The sequence below is a fragment of the Ascidiella aspersa genome, chromosome 1 (assembly GCF_963924565.1).
Source record: "Ascidiella aspersa chromosome 1, kaAscAspe10.2, whole genome shotgun sequence".
NCBI lineage: Eukaryota > Metazoa > Chordata > Ascidiacea > Phlebobranchia > Ascidiidae > Ascidiella > Ascidiella aspersa.
The window spans coordinates 23,815,565-23,832,060 of record NC_139447.1 but is presented as its reverse complement, the minus strand read 5'-3'; the positions used below and the strand labels follow the sequence as shown (position 1 = coordinate 23,832,060).

General features: G+C 34.5%; 2 protein-coding genes across 3 annotated transcripts in view; one reads left to right on the top strand and one right to left on the bottom strand.

The window, feature by feature from the left end:
* The window catches only part of LOC146168390 (uncharacterized), a 29,106-nt gene extending 26,990 nt beyond the window's left edge, over positions 1–2,116 (top strand). Inside the window, exons 32-34 of the mRNA XM_083381934.1 lie at positions 464–646; positions 1,501–1,627; positions 1,962–2,116. Coding sequence (XP_083238060.1) covers positions 464–646; positions 1,501–1,627; positions 1,962–2,116 — 465 coding nt within the window. The remainder of the gene's footprint in view (positions 1–463; positions 647–1,500; positions 1,628–1,961) is intronic.
* Positions 2,117–2,930: 814 nt separating this feature from the next.
* On the bottom strand, positions 2,931–15,605 carry LOC146168389 (uncharacterized). 2 transcript variants are annotated; one of them, XM_083388849.1, is made up of 12 exons: positions 15,445–15,605; positions 13,448–13,517; positions 12,659–12,991; positions 12,458–12,529; positions 12,168–12,302; positions 11,891–12,060; positions 7,404–7,579; positions 7,143–7,223; positions 6,624–6,711; positions 4,907–5,869; positions 3,984–4,283; positions 2,931–3,524 (listed from the first exon to the last, which is right to left on the bottom strand). In XM_083388849.1, exons 1-12 carry the CDS (start codon positions 15,549–15,551, stop codon positions 3,488–3,490), a joined length of 2,532 nt encoding a protein of 843 aa, XP_083244975.1. In that variant the 5' UTR covers positions 15,552–15,605; the 3' UTR covers positions 2,931–3,487. The 2 variants fall into 2 exon arrangements, with proteins under 2 accessions (XP_083244975.1, XP_083244974.1); XM_083388848.1 differs by having other exon boundaries at positions 2,931–3,412.
* Between the last annotated feature and the right edge of the window lie 891 nt (positions 15,606–16,496).

Genomic DNA, 16,496 nt, shown 5'->3' with positions numbered 1-16,496 from the left:
ACGCAGTAAACATTACGCCAATTTTAGGGAATTGTGACGTAATGTAAACGATTAGAAAAAAATGTTAAATACAACAGTTAAGACACTAATTTGTGACACGAACACTGCAGATCAAAGTAGAAATGTGTGGAACCATTTATTTAGCGCCAGTGTTAGTGATGCAATAATAATGTTATTGATGTGGTAATGATGAAATAGTTCCACTTTCGTAAGGTGATATAACATGCGCGTTAAATCGTTTGGCGTGCCACTTTTGGCACGCGTGCCAGGGGTTGCCGACCCCTGCTCTAGTGATTAATTTTACCTGTATACAGACGACAGGCAAGTATGGAATCATTTTCATTCACCCATTGATTGCTCACACTTATCTGAATTATAGTAGTATAATAAACTCAGGGGTTCAGGGCCATGAATTCTTTCAAATTTGTAATTCTTGTGACTCAAATTTCCATTACCTTTTCAGAAAGCAAAGACTTTGGATCCTACTTATTCACCGGCGCACTTCAATGCCACTGTCCTTTACCTGCGCGAGCGTAGGTTTGTTGAAGCTCGCAGCTCACTGGACACGGTCATTGAACAAGATGGAGATGACAGTCCCGCTTATCTCAACAGAGCGATTGCAAACGTGTTTCTCGGCAACGTTGAAGTAAGCGGTTTTTACATTTCCATGATTTATTTTTCAACGTTCGTTACGTTTCGTGTGCGCTTGAATGACTAGACTTGGTAATTTAAACAAATGACTTGACTTGGGCTTAGCTCGTTTGCGCAAATGGCTTGACTTAAATTCATGTGGTTAAGAATAACTTTATAAGTTGTTTTATAAGAAATTTATTTTGGATACGAATGACGTGACTTGGACTTGATTTTTATGGCAATGACCTAGTCTGGGACTTCACTTGGCTAACTAATGACTTAAACTGGAACATGATTTGAGATTTGTAGAAAGTGGCTTGACGTGGTCTTTAGTTAAATTGCAAATGACTTGATTGCGACTTAGATTATTTCAAAATGACTAGTTTACAACTTGAATTTTACAACAAAACACCTTAAAGGCTTTGTACTTTGTAAAATACGGTTTGTAAAATATAAGCAAATTTAAGTTTCTTAAATACGCTGCTTAATAATGTTTAATTGGCAGTGTTGTAATGACTTGCACTTAAGGAGTTTTAAAATGAATTCACTTGAGTTAAGTCCTTTGACCAAAATTACTTGACTTGACGACATGAGTAATTTTGTCAAATAACTTTGGTTAAAATTAAGTGTTTTTTACATTTTTTACGCTGTTATTGCGTTTTTTAATTTTTACTTGAGTTATTGCACATAATAATCGGACGAGCTTATCAATTTTGTTAGTTTAACGTTTTATTTGCATGTCAATGTCTTTACTTGAAGTTGACTTGCTCAAATAATGACTTGGACTTAAATTATATTTTAAAAATAACTTGATTGGGACAAACGACTTGTCTTCAACATTGTATACAACGAACATTGATGTCGCAGGAGGCACTGCAGGATTTCAAGCTGGCGATAGAACTCGATCCACATAATGGGCACGTTTACTACAACAGGGGAAACCTCTTCTGCATGCTTAAGCGTTACGAAGAGGCGGAGATCGACTTTAACAACGGTTTGTTCTATTTATGCTTTTCACCTTAGACATCTATCTGTTGTTTATGCGGTTTCTGCTGTGTGGCCAGGGGCATTTTGCATTTTAATATATAATAACACAGATGCGAGCGAACAACACAATAACTAACTTAACAAATATGAGTTGGTATTTTTTAGTGAACTTAATCGCCAGTTTAAGGTGAAGTTAACGTACGATTGTTGTCATCCACCTATAGCCTACTAAATATGGATTTAGATACTGCTTTAGATCAATTTTTACTTGTAGTATGTGATTTACTGCATGAATTAAAGTGCAATAGTGGTCTACTGAATAATTCACATTTAATATTCAGCACTGGATATCAATCCAAGCGACTACGTCACCCTGAAACGAAGAGCTGACGTCAGAGGATGTTTGGGCAATAAGTCCGATGCGGTGGAGGATTACAAGCAATCCCTTATCATTTACGAACGAGTCCAGAAGCTAAGCAGACCAAGGAGGCACTAACACTTACAGGATACATATTTTATTTTATGCTGTCAACACTGTGACTTTGCTTTTTTAACGTAATAAATATATTGGATGCATGTCGTTTAAAAAAGACAGATACAGGGGAACATGTTAACGTTTTTTTTTTCATTAAACTCTCCAATGGCAGGCCTTATTGGTCTTCCTCCATAACATAACAGACATTCTTCCGCTGCCATTTCGACAACTTTTTTCGGTGTAATAGACCAGTGGATCCTGAAATGGGGTACGCGGACCGATTGGGGTCTGAGAAGCAGATTTAAAGTGTCTGCGAATAAAGCGATATTAGTCCTAAAAAGATCGCCGGTTCTTAGGTAGGCCTACTTTTATGTTTCTATTTATTCTAGATCGGCCTTTACACCGATTGTTCTTTTGATGGAAATAACGAATAACCAACAATCCAAAAGTATATATACCTCCCAACAGAAGTGTATCCTCAGAGCTACATTTAGACTGCCCCAAAACACTGAACTGCTACTTGCTATTGACTAGCAATTTAGTGGAGAATAAGTATAGGCTACTGTTTAAATTGGTTGTCTGAACTCCCAAAGAATATTTACTCGGTCGCATCTAAGCAACAAAGTAATGCATTTGCAGGAAAATCCTTCGATAGGTCAACTTATTAAGAGCGTTGGGAGAAACTGACGAGTGTACGTTTAAATCATTCTTTACCAAAATTATTTAATTTTGGCTCTTCGCCATTAGATTACCTAATTGCACTGTATTTAAATACTTTTTGTATTAAACAGAAAAAATATTTCAGGTTTTTCGTAATTGACTTTTTAATCGCGCCGAAAGTTTAAAATGAAATTAATGTCTCAAGATGTTAACGGGATGAAACTCGAAGAAACAAACTAATTGAATTTAAAAAACGCAAGCATAACGAAAAGCACAAACGATCATTTTTCGACATAATTGTTACGGAAAATGTATTAACTGTACACAAAAAAGCTAAATCAAGGCGCTCATGGAAAATCCTTAAAACTATTACTGGTGCAAATCGCAAACTAGAAAAAAAAGTTTCTTTGAGCAAGTCGTAATAAAATATTTTAACCGGCTATGACCACACAGTTTATTTAAAACACAATTTCGATAGAAACAAGCAGTAGACCGCATTAAGCCCACTATGCTTATAACAAACGGTATACAACACATTACTCTTCTGATTTGTACATTTTAATAACGGATTGTTGAGTGAGTCGCGTAACTAGTTCCTCGTGCGTGTTCGATCGAATTTGAAACGAGCCAACTGGAAGTGCCCTTTCTGGTCCAAGGCTACAAGAAAGAACTAGGTAACGTGTGAAGAGAAAATGGATTGCAAAAAAAGAAGTGAATTCAAACCATGCAAGCTCAACATGCATTCTCACTCTCCTTGCGTTCTGCAGTTCTGTGGAGCAAATTATATCTTGTTAAATTATACCTGCTACATTAGGTTAGGTTGTGCTGCTTTATCGGTGATATATATTCTACCCAAATAGCTACCTGAATAAAATTGGATAATAATCTATCGAGAAACTGGCCATGATCCACAAATAAATGTGATATTGGTAACAAAATTCGTGATGATATCGTAAGAAAAGTCATGCAAAAGACATCTTGTTTTATTGTGTATTGTCACCGCTAGAGTTATTGAATTAAATAATTGCCCTGTTCTTAAATACATAACAACTTCTAACGATATCAATCCAACTATATTTAAACAAATGGTAACATGAGCAGGCTTGCGTTAAAATTAATAGATTATTCAATTATGAAAAATGTATGCCACCACAAAACGATGAACAAGCTCATAAGAAACACTGGTATGGTAAAATCATAACTACATTATGTAATAAAAAATACTTACTCTGTACTGCCATTTGATGATCCATTGTCAGCAGATTCTTCCTTAGGTGCGTTATCTTCTTCTGCAATGTTTGAATCTTCATTGTGAGGCTCTACTTCATCTTCTGCGACATTGTTTTCTACTTCATTGTTTTCTTGTTGTTTTGAAGTGATTATTTCAGCTTTCGTAATATTTTCACCATTTTCCTCCATACTCTCATTTGCGTGTTCTTCCACAGCATCACAATCCTGGTTGTAACCTTCTTCCATTGTTATTTGCTTTTCTGGCTCTTGCGCTTCTGGGGCATCATCAAACTCATCCCTATGAAGAATTGTTTGTCTTAAATAACAGTATTAATGTAATTTAGTTATTTTCATTTGTTTTTCAGTTGACAATTCATTGACTCTCAACCTTTTATTAGTTGTGGCCACCTTCCATGTGCTCTCAACACTTTATGCTCTCTTGTCGAAGGCCACCCTTGTGAAACCCATTATCCTAGTCATTATTAGGATTAAAACAAACTACTATTTGTAAAATTTATTTTTCAGCAGTGCGGTAATAAAGCAACGAATTGTATCCCAAAATAGCCTTTAAATGTATTATAACTAGTTTTTATAAATATCTGTATTTTTACAAGGCAAAAAGTCATAAAAAATGCCTAACAAAGTGTAAGAAAACTTTAAAATCAACAAATTCAACATTGTTTTTAATCTCAGCCCAGCAAATTAATTATATGTCCCAAGAATCAACAAACACTAAATAAAAGTCACAATCAAGAAATTCTATTTTCTCTTTGGCTTGATAGATTTTATGTTATTGTCCAAAATACCTTAAAGTTTAAAAAAGTTTCTAATAACGAATTAAGTAGTGGGTGGTAATATCATTCAATTCGTGATGGTTATAATTTGTTCATTAATACTATTATTATAGTTTCCTAATCTTACCCATCACTTTTGACACTGGCAAATTCAGCATCATCAAGCGAGTCTTGTGTTATATTTTCTTTAATCTCAATGGCCTCTTCTTCTTTGTCCTTCTCTTGTGTATCAACCAGTACTTCCTTAGTTTCTTGGTTTGCATATTGATCTTCACTGACTTTGTCAATAATTTCAGTAGATGTTAACGAGTTTAGAGCATCATCTTCCATAATTTTTCTTTCAGCGGAATAGCCATCAGAGTTCAACTTTTCATCCTTCGTTCTAATTTGAACATCATCTTTTGGAACTACAACATCTTCTACGTTTGATTGTTCACCAGCATCAGTATTTTCAGGTAATAATGTGGAACCAACATCATCAGTTAAAACAATGTTTGTTTTCTGCTTATCATCAGTCTTAACTTGATGTACATCATTGCCATCATCGACTACCTCCAAAAGATTGACATTTGATCCTGTAGTGGTAACTTCTTGAGCATCAATTCCAGCTAATTCTTTAGTGTCACTTTCACCTGCAACTGTAGAATCAGCCAAGTCATTTTCCTCCTTATGACTTGTGTCAGTGGATACAGAACCGGTAGTTTTATCACTTTCAAAGTTTTCAGGCTTTTCAAAACTGTCTTCTTTTTTGTATGACGGACTGCACATTTCAACCTCTGCCGCCCAATCATCAACCTTTACAAAGTTGTCTGGAGTTTTCAGTGGACTAAAGACAGCTCCAGCATCTGGAGGTGTTTTTTGAACACTTGATGCGTCTTCGTTTATGGCTGATTCAGGAGAGCGCGGACTGATCTCCACTTTTAACGACCCCTGATTCTTTGGATTACCCCGGGGTTTTCTTTCATGTCCAACCTTTTGATCCCTTCCTCTGCCTCTACCTCTTCCTCTTCCCCGGCCTTTTCCATGGCCACTGAACTGATTTGAACTTCCCGCAGGGGCGGGGGACATCTCACTTTCAACATGAGGATTCCTAACCAAAAACAATTGAAATGACATACTTGTATTTGCAAAATAGAACTTGTAAAAATCTACAGGAAACATATTCTTCAGGGTTGATTATGGCAAAGGTATGTTTTACATAACAGAAAGTTTATTTCTTTATTATATCAGTTGCCAAGGTTAAAATAGAGTTTAATTCTAACCAGCGAACGACTACTGGCATTTTCCGGTCGAAGAAAATTAATTTCCGCTGCAATAGGCGTGAGATTTCGGGAAACACATTGAGTTTTGCTGGGTAAACAAAACAAAAAAATCCACCATGCTGAGAACCCTTTATTACTATTGCGAATTACGTTGTGCATGTCAGTGCAAATTTGCTAGCCTCATGTTACAGCCGATGATTATAAAAATATGAATGTGGCAATTAACATGTAAGTAAAGGTAATGCTACGGATAGAGTAAGATCTTCGTCAGAGGGTAAACTACTGCAAAAATGCGTCCCCACGATAAAGGTAACACGATATAAGGAAATAGCGTGGTATAAATCATCGCAATTATCTGCGCGACTGTAAAAAGACAAATTAAACTCTTCGTCTTCGTATTTAACTAAAATTCTCATTTAATTACGCAAAATATAAAAAAAAAAAGCTTTGGGAGTAATAGCGTAAAGCTACTTTACACCAAATTTTTGCAATTATTTGCGTGACCTTTTTACTGTTATCAAATAAAGCTAACTTTAGATAACAAAAAACAAATGTGTTTAAGTTGATATGACAAAAATGTACCTTTCTAAAGTATTGTTATCCTTTTCTGGGGAATGTTGTGGTTTAGAATCATTACTTTCCCCTGTATTTTCATCTTGTGGTTTGCGACCTGAACAAAAAAACGTGAATTTTTCCATAAAACAGTAAACTATAGCGTTTGAATGTTAATGATATATCATAAATGACCTAATATCTATTAAAAACAAGTAAAGAAATCTAAACGAAACAGCATAAGGTTGTGTCAATTGAAATGCTTTGTTTAACAATAAAAAAAAACTAATTTGGCCCTTATTTTTATCAGTTGTAAATAACAAAAAAATCTTTTTTTTTAGGGGTTTGCAGCATGTGACCTGAGGAGGGAAATAAGTATCCAAGACCGGACGTTCTTTTTTAACGCAAAAAATCAGTATTATTAACCTTATGGACCATATAAATAAACTTGGTAATCGCACAGTAATTTCGTCAATTTTTTATCTGCATAACTACCGGAGTTAAGACCTTAAAATTGCTTTCCTTATTTTATCTACTTATTTCACATACTTTCATTTTGTTCCTTATGATTTGACCTCCTATTTTGCTTCCTTTGATGCCTTTGAGGCTGATATGCAGTCCCTGTTTCATCTAATAACAAAAATCAGATAAAATTTAAATACTTTTCGGAATTGCGAGAACAGAACATCAAAAAAAAATCAAGTTACGACATGTTTTAGTATCTAAAACATAACTTCTATGTGAGTCTATTACCATTAAAACTGTTTTTGAACACGAGGAGTCCTACTGTAAATCGATTTTTGTGATTACCTAGTGATGGCCAATCAGTGTTGTCTCTTGTTTCTTCCGAAAGTTCATCGTGGTTGTAGCTACGCCTGCTTTGACTTCCATGAAAACCTGAACGAGGCGTCCTCTTCTGATTTCTTGACTTTTGGTTATAGCCTCCGCCACTGCTCCAATTTTTGTCTTCGTCTTTACTTTCCTCACTGTAAATTTACAATATACTGTTACTATGGAAAATATACAAAAGACCCTAACTTTTGAAGTACTAAACACAGAACAGAAGCTTATTTAAACAACATCATTATCAACAACAGTAAATCTAAATGAAATCACTTTATTACATTTTTATAGAAAGCAAAGACATTTTTTTTTAGAAATTTTAAAGCATTAGCTTTGAATTTGTGGTGTTTAAATATGTGAACAATAGTTTTGTTGCGCTTATAGCAAAGTTATCTACAGTACACATTATATATATATATATATATATATATATATACTTATACATATACTATATCGTCGGCGTAGAACCAAACTGGGCTATGTCCATTTTCAACGTTTTGAGTTAAACGCCAAAACGTTTTTTTTAGCGGTTTATGTCTGTTTTATAATATCCACTCAAAAGCAATGCCAATGAAACTATTCATGATTGCCAATGCATACTATGTGAAGAATACTATATGGGTTTTATATTTATCGGAGCCCCCTATTTTCTTTTGGCCCCCTTTTTGAAAATACATATGGGTGCTCCGTGCCATTTGGGTTGAACAATGTTTATTCACTTATAAATTTCCGCATTAATCACACTATACCTACCTATTGACTATGTTTCATTTCCCGAGTAATACTGAATACATTACCGGTACCTAACATAAAACCAGTTGTTGTAAATGAAATCTTTAGTTATGCATGGTATTTTTAACTGACCAGTTAAACAATAAGATTGTTACACATTTGACATTACCACTCTGATGCTCACCTGGGTTGGGGAAATATGTCACAAAAATTTTAAACCTGGAAGATGCAAACCAGAGATTTAAAGTTACACATGTATTTCTTCTAAAAAAATATTTTTTACTGCAAAAATCATTGTAAATAAACAAAAAAGGTAAATAGGTAGAAGGCTGTAATTCAAACTGAAAATGAATATTACAATTTATAAATAAAAATGGCAACTACACACGAGAAAAAAAAAACTCAAACTATATCAATTACCAGAGGATTTGTAATTCAAACTGAAAATGAAACACAGTGTTTCTCAACCGTTTTTCGCTGCGACCCAAATATATATTAACATAGAAAAAGTGTTACAAGTTTTGCCAACTTATAAATAAAAGCTATCTCACTTTCCATAAGTTTTCCATTAGCGACAAAATTCTCTTTACTGAACTTTTATATAGGTGAACAAAACATAACAAACTAGCATTAATATCATTAATATCATTACAGTGCAAACCTAATTACATGAACCAATTATGTTCGTTTTGCGTCTGAAATTTATTGAAATTTTGGAAAAAATTTGCCCAGAACCAATTTCATTACTTCTAACTATATAATACAACTAGAGTCGACGACCCATTAAATGAAATTTTGAGTCCGGTCACATGTACCAAGGCGGAAAAAAATGTATTTTATTATCTGGAATGTCCCGATTTAAGCCATAAGTATGCACAGGTACCTAAATTTGCGGTTTAAGATATATGTAACGACTGTTTTGCGGCAAATAAGAAAAATATGGCACCCCCATGTTGGGAACCACTGATCTATTGTACCCCACACCTGTTGTCTCACAACCTAAACTTATCTTGTAATTTTGCTGTTTTCGTTTCTGACTCCAACTTTAAGGTGCTTTCCATTCCGCAGTAATCTTACATGGTTAGATTTATTAGGATTATATCTGGACAAAAATTATCCAAAATTTGTAAAAACATATGGATACATAAGAAGAATATGGATACGTAAGAATCAATTAAATTCAAACTTATTAATAATTTCATATTTTTTGTTCGATTACAAAAATTTCAGTCAAGTTTTGTTTAACCAGGGTAATACCCACACCTGTTGTCTTGCGTATTGTTTATTTTTGCCAATAAGACTTGATAACCCGAGAAAAAAAGTTGTTAAACGTGTAAAGACCTGTTTGAACTAAGACCCACGTGATAATATTTTTGTTAATCTTTTCTCACATGGTGGCTTGGTTTGTGTAGATATAAAAACAAAAAAACTGTACCTAATACATGGCACTGAATGTTTTTGTTAACATTAACAAGCATGATTTAGATCAGTGATTTTCAACCTTTTTGCTGGAGTGGAACCCTATGGAAACATTTCACTGGCTCGGAAAACCCAATTCCAATATTTCAACTGGCTCGAGTAACCCCAGTGTAATAAACACACCTCAATTAGCTGAACAATTTAGAAATTGCGGAACCCCTGGACTGTACTAGCGGAACCCTGGTTGGAAACCACTGATTTCGATTATTTGTCGGATTTTACCCAATATGACAATTGTGTGTACAGTGTACATAAGTATTAAATGGTATAAATACAATTTATGTAGATTGTGATACTATGCTTAAAACCACAATGTATGCAAATATTGGTCACCAAATCCAAAAATAAGTTAAACTTTGTGGACTTAAGCCAAATATGTTTTGTTTAGCACATTGGTTTATGTCCACACATGGACAATGGACATAGACCAGTTTGGATCTGATTTTTTTGTTTTTTTTGGCAGAAATTACATTTGGACATAGACCTTATAAACTTGAGATATAGGCTATGAAAATATATTTTTTAAAAGAGCTATGTCCATAATACAATAAAATCAAAAAAAAAAAATTTTATCAAAATTGGACATAGCCCTGTTTGGTTCTACACCGACGATATATATTAGCTGATGGAGGGAAGCAGCTAGCAGCTATTTGTTTAAACACTTGTCTTTGTTGTTGAAATAATATTACTACTTCTATTGTTTATATCTATGCCAAGGCGCCTAGATAGAACTTTAAAAATCGGTAGCTGAAACACCTGCATATCGCAAAATTAAAAAAAAAAAGCATAATTTGCAGTTACTAAACTATGATTGTATGCAATTTTAATGTTAAAGGACAGCATAAAGGCAGAATGACCATGAAGCTAACATGTAACCATAAAATAACAACAGAAAAAGTTCAACATTGCAGCAGTGCTAATGCCCCCCCTAAGAATTGACTGGCGCCCTCCCGGTGTTTTTTAATCATATAGATACTTGTTGTTAACAGTTTATTTGCGTGCTTTATTAAAAACAAACTGTAGTTTGTTGCAAAGTAAGCAAAGTTGGTTAACAAAATTATCATTTTTGCTTGCTGTTGCTAAAATAGTTCAAAGTTTATTTGACATGTATAGCCTACACCAGGGTTTCCCAAACTGTGGTCCGCGGACCATGCACAGATGGTCCGTGGCGATATGACAAGAAATTGAAAAGTTACACAGATATGTTGTACAGCAGGGGTCGACAACCTACAGCCCGTGGGCCGGATCTGGCCCGCGAATGTAATTTATCCTTTGACAAACTAGACACGAATCCATTTCTTATACTTTTTGACTATTTTAACTATGTAAGTGCGAAAAATTTTCGCGCTTTGCGTTAATGATCTTTATACACATTAGGTTTGTTTATGCTATGATGCAAATAGACTAGCGCTTCTTGCGCTGTGGAAGACTGACTGCCAAGTGCCAAAGTGCGTTGCGTACAAACGGAAAACGTGTTAAAAAATATTAGGCATACATTTTTTTTTTGAAATGTAATAAAAACTTGCAAGAAATAAAAAAATCGCGCTGGCTTCGCTCGCCAGGTGCGCCAGGACTTAATTACAGTACGTTAAGAAACACTGAAATAGATTAACCATTACAGTAATCGCGTTTTCTCGCAGTGGTTTTACTACACTTTTCAATACGAATAACGACGTTTGGACTCTAATTTTAAACCTAACAAACGCTTTTTGTCCCGCTTTGCGCCAACACTTTACTGCCTCCATAAAAGTAACTAAACACGATTTTAAGTGCGAAAACATATCCGAAGCCCGCCTGATTAACAGTTGTTCTAACATTTTAATAACATAATTCGTTGTTAACATTTTGTGCGGCCCGCAGAGACCTTTCTGAGTTTGGTTTTAGCCTGCGACTAGAAAAAGTTTGCCGACCCCTGTTGTACAGTATGTGTGCTCTTTCAAAGATAATTAAATTGCCGCAGTTATTCACAACTTAGTGATTTCGAAAGCATTTGCTATCCAGTATCATAAATCTTAATTGTTGCGCTTTGAATTTATGATGAATTAATGATTTAAGCAGAGGGAAGCAATCTCATCCGTCCCATTGATGTTGTCAATTTTGTCAATATATAAAATTTGGTTTTATTTATTTTTTGTTTTGTATTGCGGTCCGCGGAAAAACAGATTCACAAATAGTGGTCCGTGGTCCAAAAAAGATTGGGAAACCCTGGCCTACACAACATCTGAGATTTTTAACTTGCTTACTGTTTTTCATTGTCCCATTCCCTTTTCCAGTGTCCAGTTTCGGCTTGGGCACGAGCTAATCGTAATTTGTCTGCTGCTTCTTGTTGCGATTTCCACTGTTCATAATCACGACGCTGCCTTCCTGTCATTTCAACTGACATTTCCAGTTTGGTCATTGGTCCTTCTCGTGACTGTATTAAACATTTTAAAAAATATTTGAATACTTCTATTACAGTTGTTAACCTTCTTCAATACTTCTTGTTCAGTCTATTTCCATGTTTTGCTCTTATACACTTACCCTTTGTCTAGGCTGGTCACGGGCAGGATTGTATTGATAATTTTTAGGAGGTGGTCTCCGAGTATACTCGCCCTCACCTTGACGTTTGGGATCATGTAAATATCCCATAGGTTCTTGCCAATCTTCGTCTCCCTTCTAACCAAAGCCAGAAACAAACAATTGAAAATTGAAAGGTAGATACTATAGTTATGTTATCTAATATAATTGCATATTCCCATATACTGGATTTACAGAAGATTTTAATTAGTCACTGGATGAAATTTTGCCGACATTACCATGCACTAGCGCACCTGTAATTGTCCAGACATCTGAGCTTCCATTTTGTCAACATTCCTTCTTCTTTGTTGTTCCCTTTCAGCAGTCTATAACAAGCCAACTTAAAAACTAAATATTATGTACATGTTGTAAAAACCAAAAAATCTAGCAACTTGTTTAGATGTATTTACAATTTAGTTAACATTTTTACAACTCAGGCATTAAATGTAACTCACTTTTTTGTGATATCCAGAAGAATAATCACTTTGTCTGTCTGGATTTCTCTGATCAGGTTGACCTCGACGCCCACCATAACCTTGTCTGTTATCACGTTCCGTTCTGTTGAACTGGGGTCTGCCTTCAAACTCCTTGATATCTCTCTCATGCCGATCATTACGCTGCCCTCTACCACCATACTGTTGCGCACCCTCGTGATGTTGTCGTCTTTCATATGACTCTCTGTTGTCATGTTGGTTTGCTCTGGGTCTTCGTGGCGCCTGCTCATAACCACCAGAATCCGCATCGTATGAGTCATCCATGTGGGCATGACTGTATCTATCATCTTTTGGCTGATGATTTTAACAAAAGGCAAATATTACCAGTTACTACTATATGCACAAAAAAATGTAAAAATCCAGGGCATTTTTCAACTAGTAGAAAAGGATTGTTTACCACATAAACAAAGTTACAGCTCTTAGATAATAGGTTTTGGGCTGTCAAGCAGTTGCTCATAAACCAAGTAAAACAATAAAATAACAGCCCACGCTACCTGCAGCTAAACAATAAACTTACCCTGATAAGCAATTATTTATATTTATAATGTTCAACTATCACAAACTTTTGCATAATTTGCATTCTATATTCTCATATGTACAAAAATACAGGCTATATCATAATTTTGATAGTTATTTAAGTACTTCTAACAATTTTGGCAGTTTTTTAAGATGTTACCACAATTTTGGCAGTTATAAATAATTTTGTAAGGGACATTTTCAGTAACTACAAAAATTGCATGACACCCTTACCTTTTTTTGAGGCTTGTAATTTGTTGTTGACTGTGCAGTTTCAACCGATCGACCAACTGCCAATGCCTTTCTGAATAACAATTAAAAAAGAATTAAAATATGTTTTTAGAAAAAGCAGTATTGTAAACAAGTAATTTATATAAAAAAGTCCCAGTCAAGTCCCTTGGAATAAATAGCAAGTCAGTCATAATTAGAGTCAATTTAAAGTCAAGTCCTTAAACGTTAAATGTTACAAAATTTATCGGATTATGAGCGCTAACTCTAAAAAATAACAAAACTGCAAAAGATAGGAAGCTAATATTTTTACAAGAACAAATTAAGATAAATAACCCAATTTTATTTAAAAGACTTAAGTCAATTTAAGTTATTTGTCCGAAAGACTCAAGTCAAGTCGTTTTGCTCACAAACTTCAGTGAAGTTAAGTAATTTGAAAATAGTGACTTTTTATAGATCTTGTTTAAAGGACACATTAAAGTTAAGCATACGTCCTACAGTGACCAGACTCAGTCAGCAGATAGTCTAGTTTAACTTTTAAAACAAACAATCAAATGCAACTATTTTAAGAAACATACACATTTTTCTCTGTGTGGTAAGTGCATGCTCAACTTCTTAAACTGCAGAGTTTTTATCTTTATGTTTTTAGCCATTTCAGCTATTTTTATTGTGAAAATAATAGTTTGCCATAATATAATATGATGACCAATTAAACCACCTGTGACCCCTTGGGAAATCAACATCACAATGAAAACCACTGGACTTAAATTTGTCTGAACAAAACATTGGTTGTCATTTTCAAATATATTTAGGTTATTCTGAAATAAAAACACTATTCAATATGTGGTTTATCGCACTGCAATGAGCCAAAATGACAGGATTGGATAAATAACACAGTGGGGAATAACAAGGTTGCATGGCAGAAAATTAATAATACAAAACAATTTAGCTAAATCAACCATTTTGAGTACAAGGTTAGTTGCATAATTTATGTAGGTATTTTTTAATCAAACTGGGCCCTATCTAGTGTTAACAATATTGAACAAATGACTTTTTTAAAATTCAGTTAACAAAGTTTTTTTTAGTTGTGCACTCCGGTATCTTGTAAAGAACTTTTGGCACTGGTCTAAAATCCTACCACATTTTCGTCCTGGGGTTCAAATTGCTAACAATATTTGGGTTAGGAAAAGAGTTAGCGTTTGGGTTTGGGTGGGTCAAGTATTATTATTATAATTATTCTTAGATATTTATGCCTTCCTTGCAATTTCAACTTTGACAACTTGTTTCGTTAGTGTTAAAACAAATGTGGTAGGATTCTAGACAAGCGCCAAACTTTTATACTTTCTTCTGGCCTAAAGGTGCATAACCTTGCCTAAATATTGTAACCGAGTGCATCTAAAAGTTATGTCAGAAGTTAGTCACAGGTGAGTTCTGCTTTATAGAATATTTTATTTGGCACAATTTAAATGAGGGTTACCGGGTGCAACTAAGGTCAAAAGTGAAACCCACTATCATACCATATGGAAAAATCAAGTGCAAATTCTATTTTATTTAACCGAATTGTTCTTTTACACTTGCACCAATACTTGATTATTTATTGATTTGGGTTAGGGTTGGAGTTTTTGGGCGGTGGTAATATTACACTTTATTTTGAGAGTTTTGCATAATTCCAAAGATTTTTTCCGAATTTGAAATCGGAATTACTTTGTGAGCTGGGTAAATAGCCTCAATAGGTGCCTATAGGCTATTTGACTGCATCGCTATTTTATGCCTGCACCCGATAGTGTAGTAGTCTTTTTTATTTTCATAGTGGCCTACGACCATTCTGTATTCTGTACAACATGCAAAGTGCACACTCATTTTTTTCTTAAAACCCTTAAATCGCACAGCTGCATTGTCGAAAAATTTTGGGGTTCTTTAAAATGTGACTACACAACTATTTTATGTCAGAAAAAGTCATTTAGGTCAATTTTTTAGGGTAAAAATTGGAGAGAATCACAAACCTTTTGTCTTCTTCAACCATTTTATGTCTTTTCTCCAACATTTGATTTTTCTCCCGAAGAAGTTTAATTTTTAGACTTATTGCTTCTTCTCTTACAGAGGCATCCATGTTGAAGCAACTATGTAATTCTACTTCAAACTTTTAAGCACAGTACAAGATAAGCATAAGATTTTTCAGCAACTTGTTTTGCAGATGATGTCAGAAGTTCCTCATCTAGCATAAGTTTTACTAGTTGTAAAAGCAACGTTCAAATGACGCCATTTTGTATCTAGCACGGTGTTAAAAAAACTAATATAAAATCGTATAGCAGCCATATGACTTAATTGGTTAATGTTAAATTCAAGTCAAAATACATATAACACCACCTGGACTGGGCAACAAAGCAGTGAAATATTACCTTTAGTTTCAATCTAAAGCGCCAGAATAACTAACCTCAAGACCGGGGTCCATACTTTTTTTTTCCCTAATCGGAAAAATAACTGCAAGGCCTGGCGATCTCGGGCCGGATAAACGGAAGGATTGAGCATCGCGGGACGTATATAAAATTTCGACTACACTTGAAGTCGCATATTTTCGTTCCTGTATATGGTAATCTGTTCTCTGTTGTATACGTGTCCGTTACATGCAAGCTCCAGTTTGTAAATAACGTAATTTAGTATGCTTAACCGTTAAGGATAAGCAACAACGGATTACGAAAAGGAACGTTACCTTCAACCACTAGTTAGTGGTTATTCCAAGAGGCTGGCCTCCGTATTTAAGTAGGCTATTAGCCTTCGTTGTTTTTTTGTATTAGTGAGGAATAAATATATAAAATACAATTAAGAGAAATATATATAGGCTATATAAAGTATAAATTCACTGCATTCAACACGCGAATAAAGTTTTTTTATTTAAAAAAAAATCGGAATATTGAATATATTATTGCATCACAAAAGTGTCCTTATACGGAAATGTTTGAGCCCAAATGAAAGAAATGTGGTGTTACTGTAAACAATGTTCTTATAAACCAAGTCACTGTATAGATAATGTCATTGCTATGTAAAACATATTGTT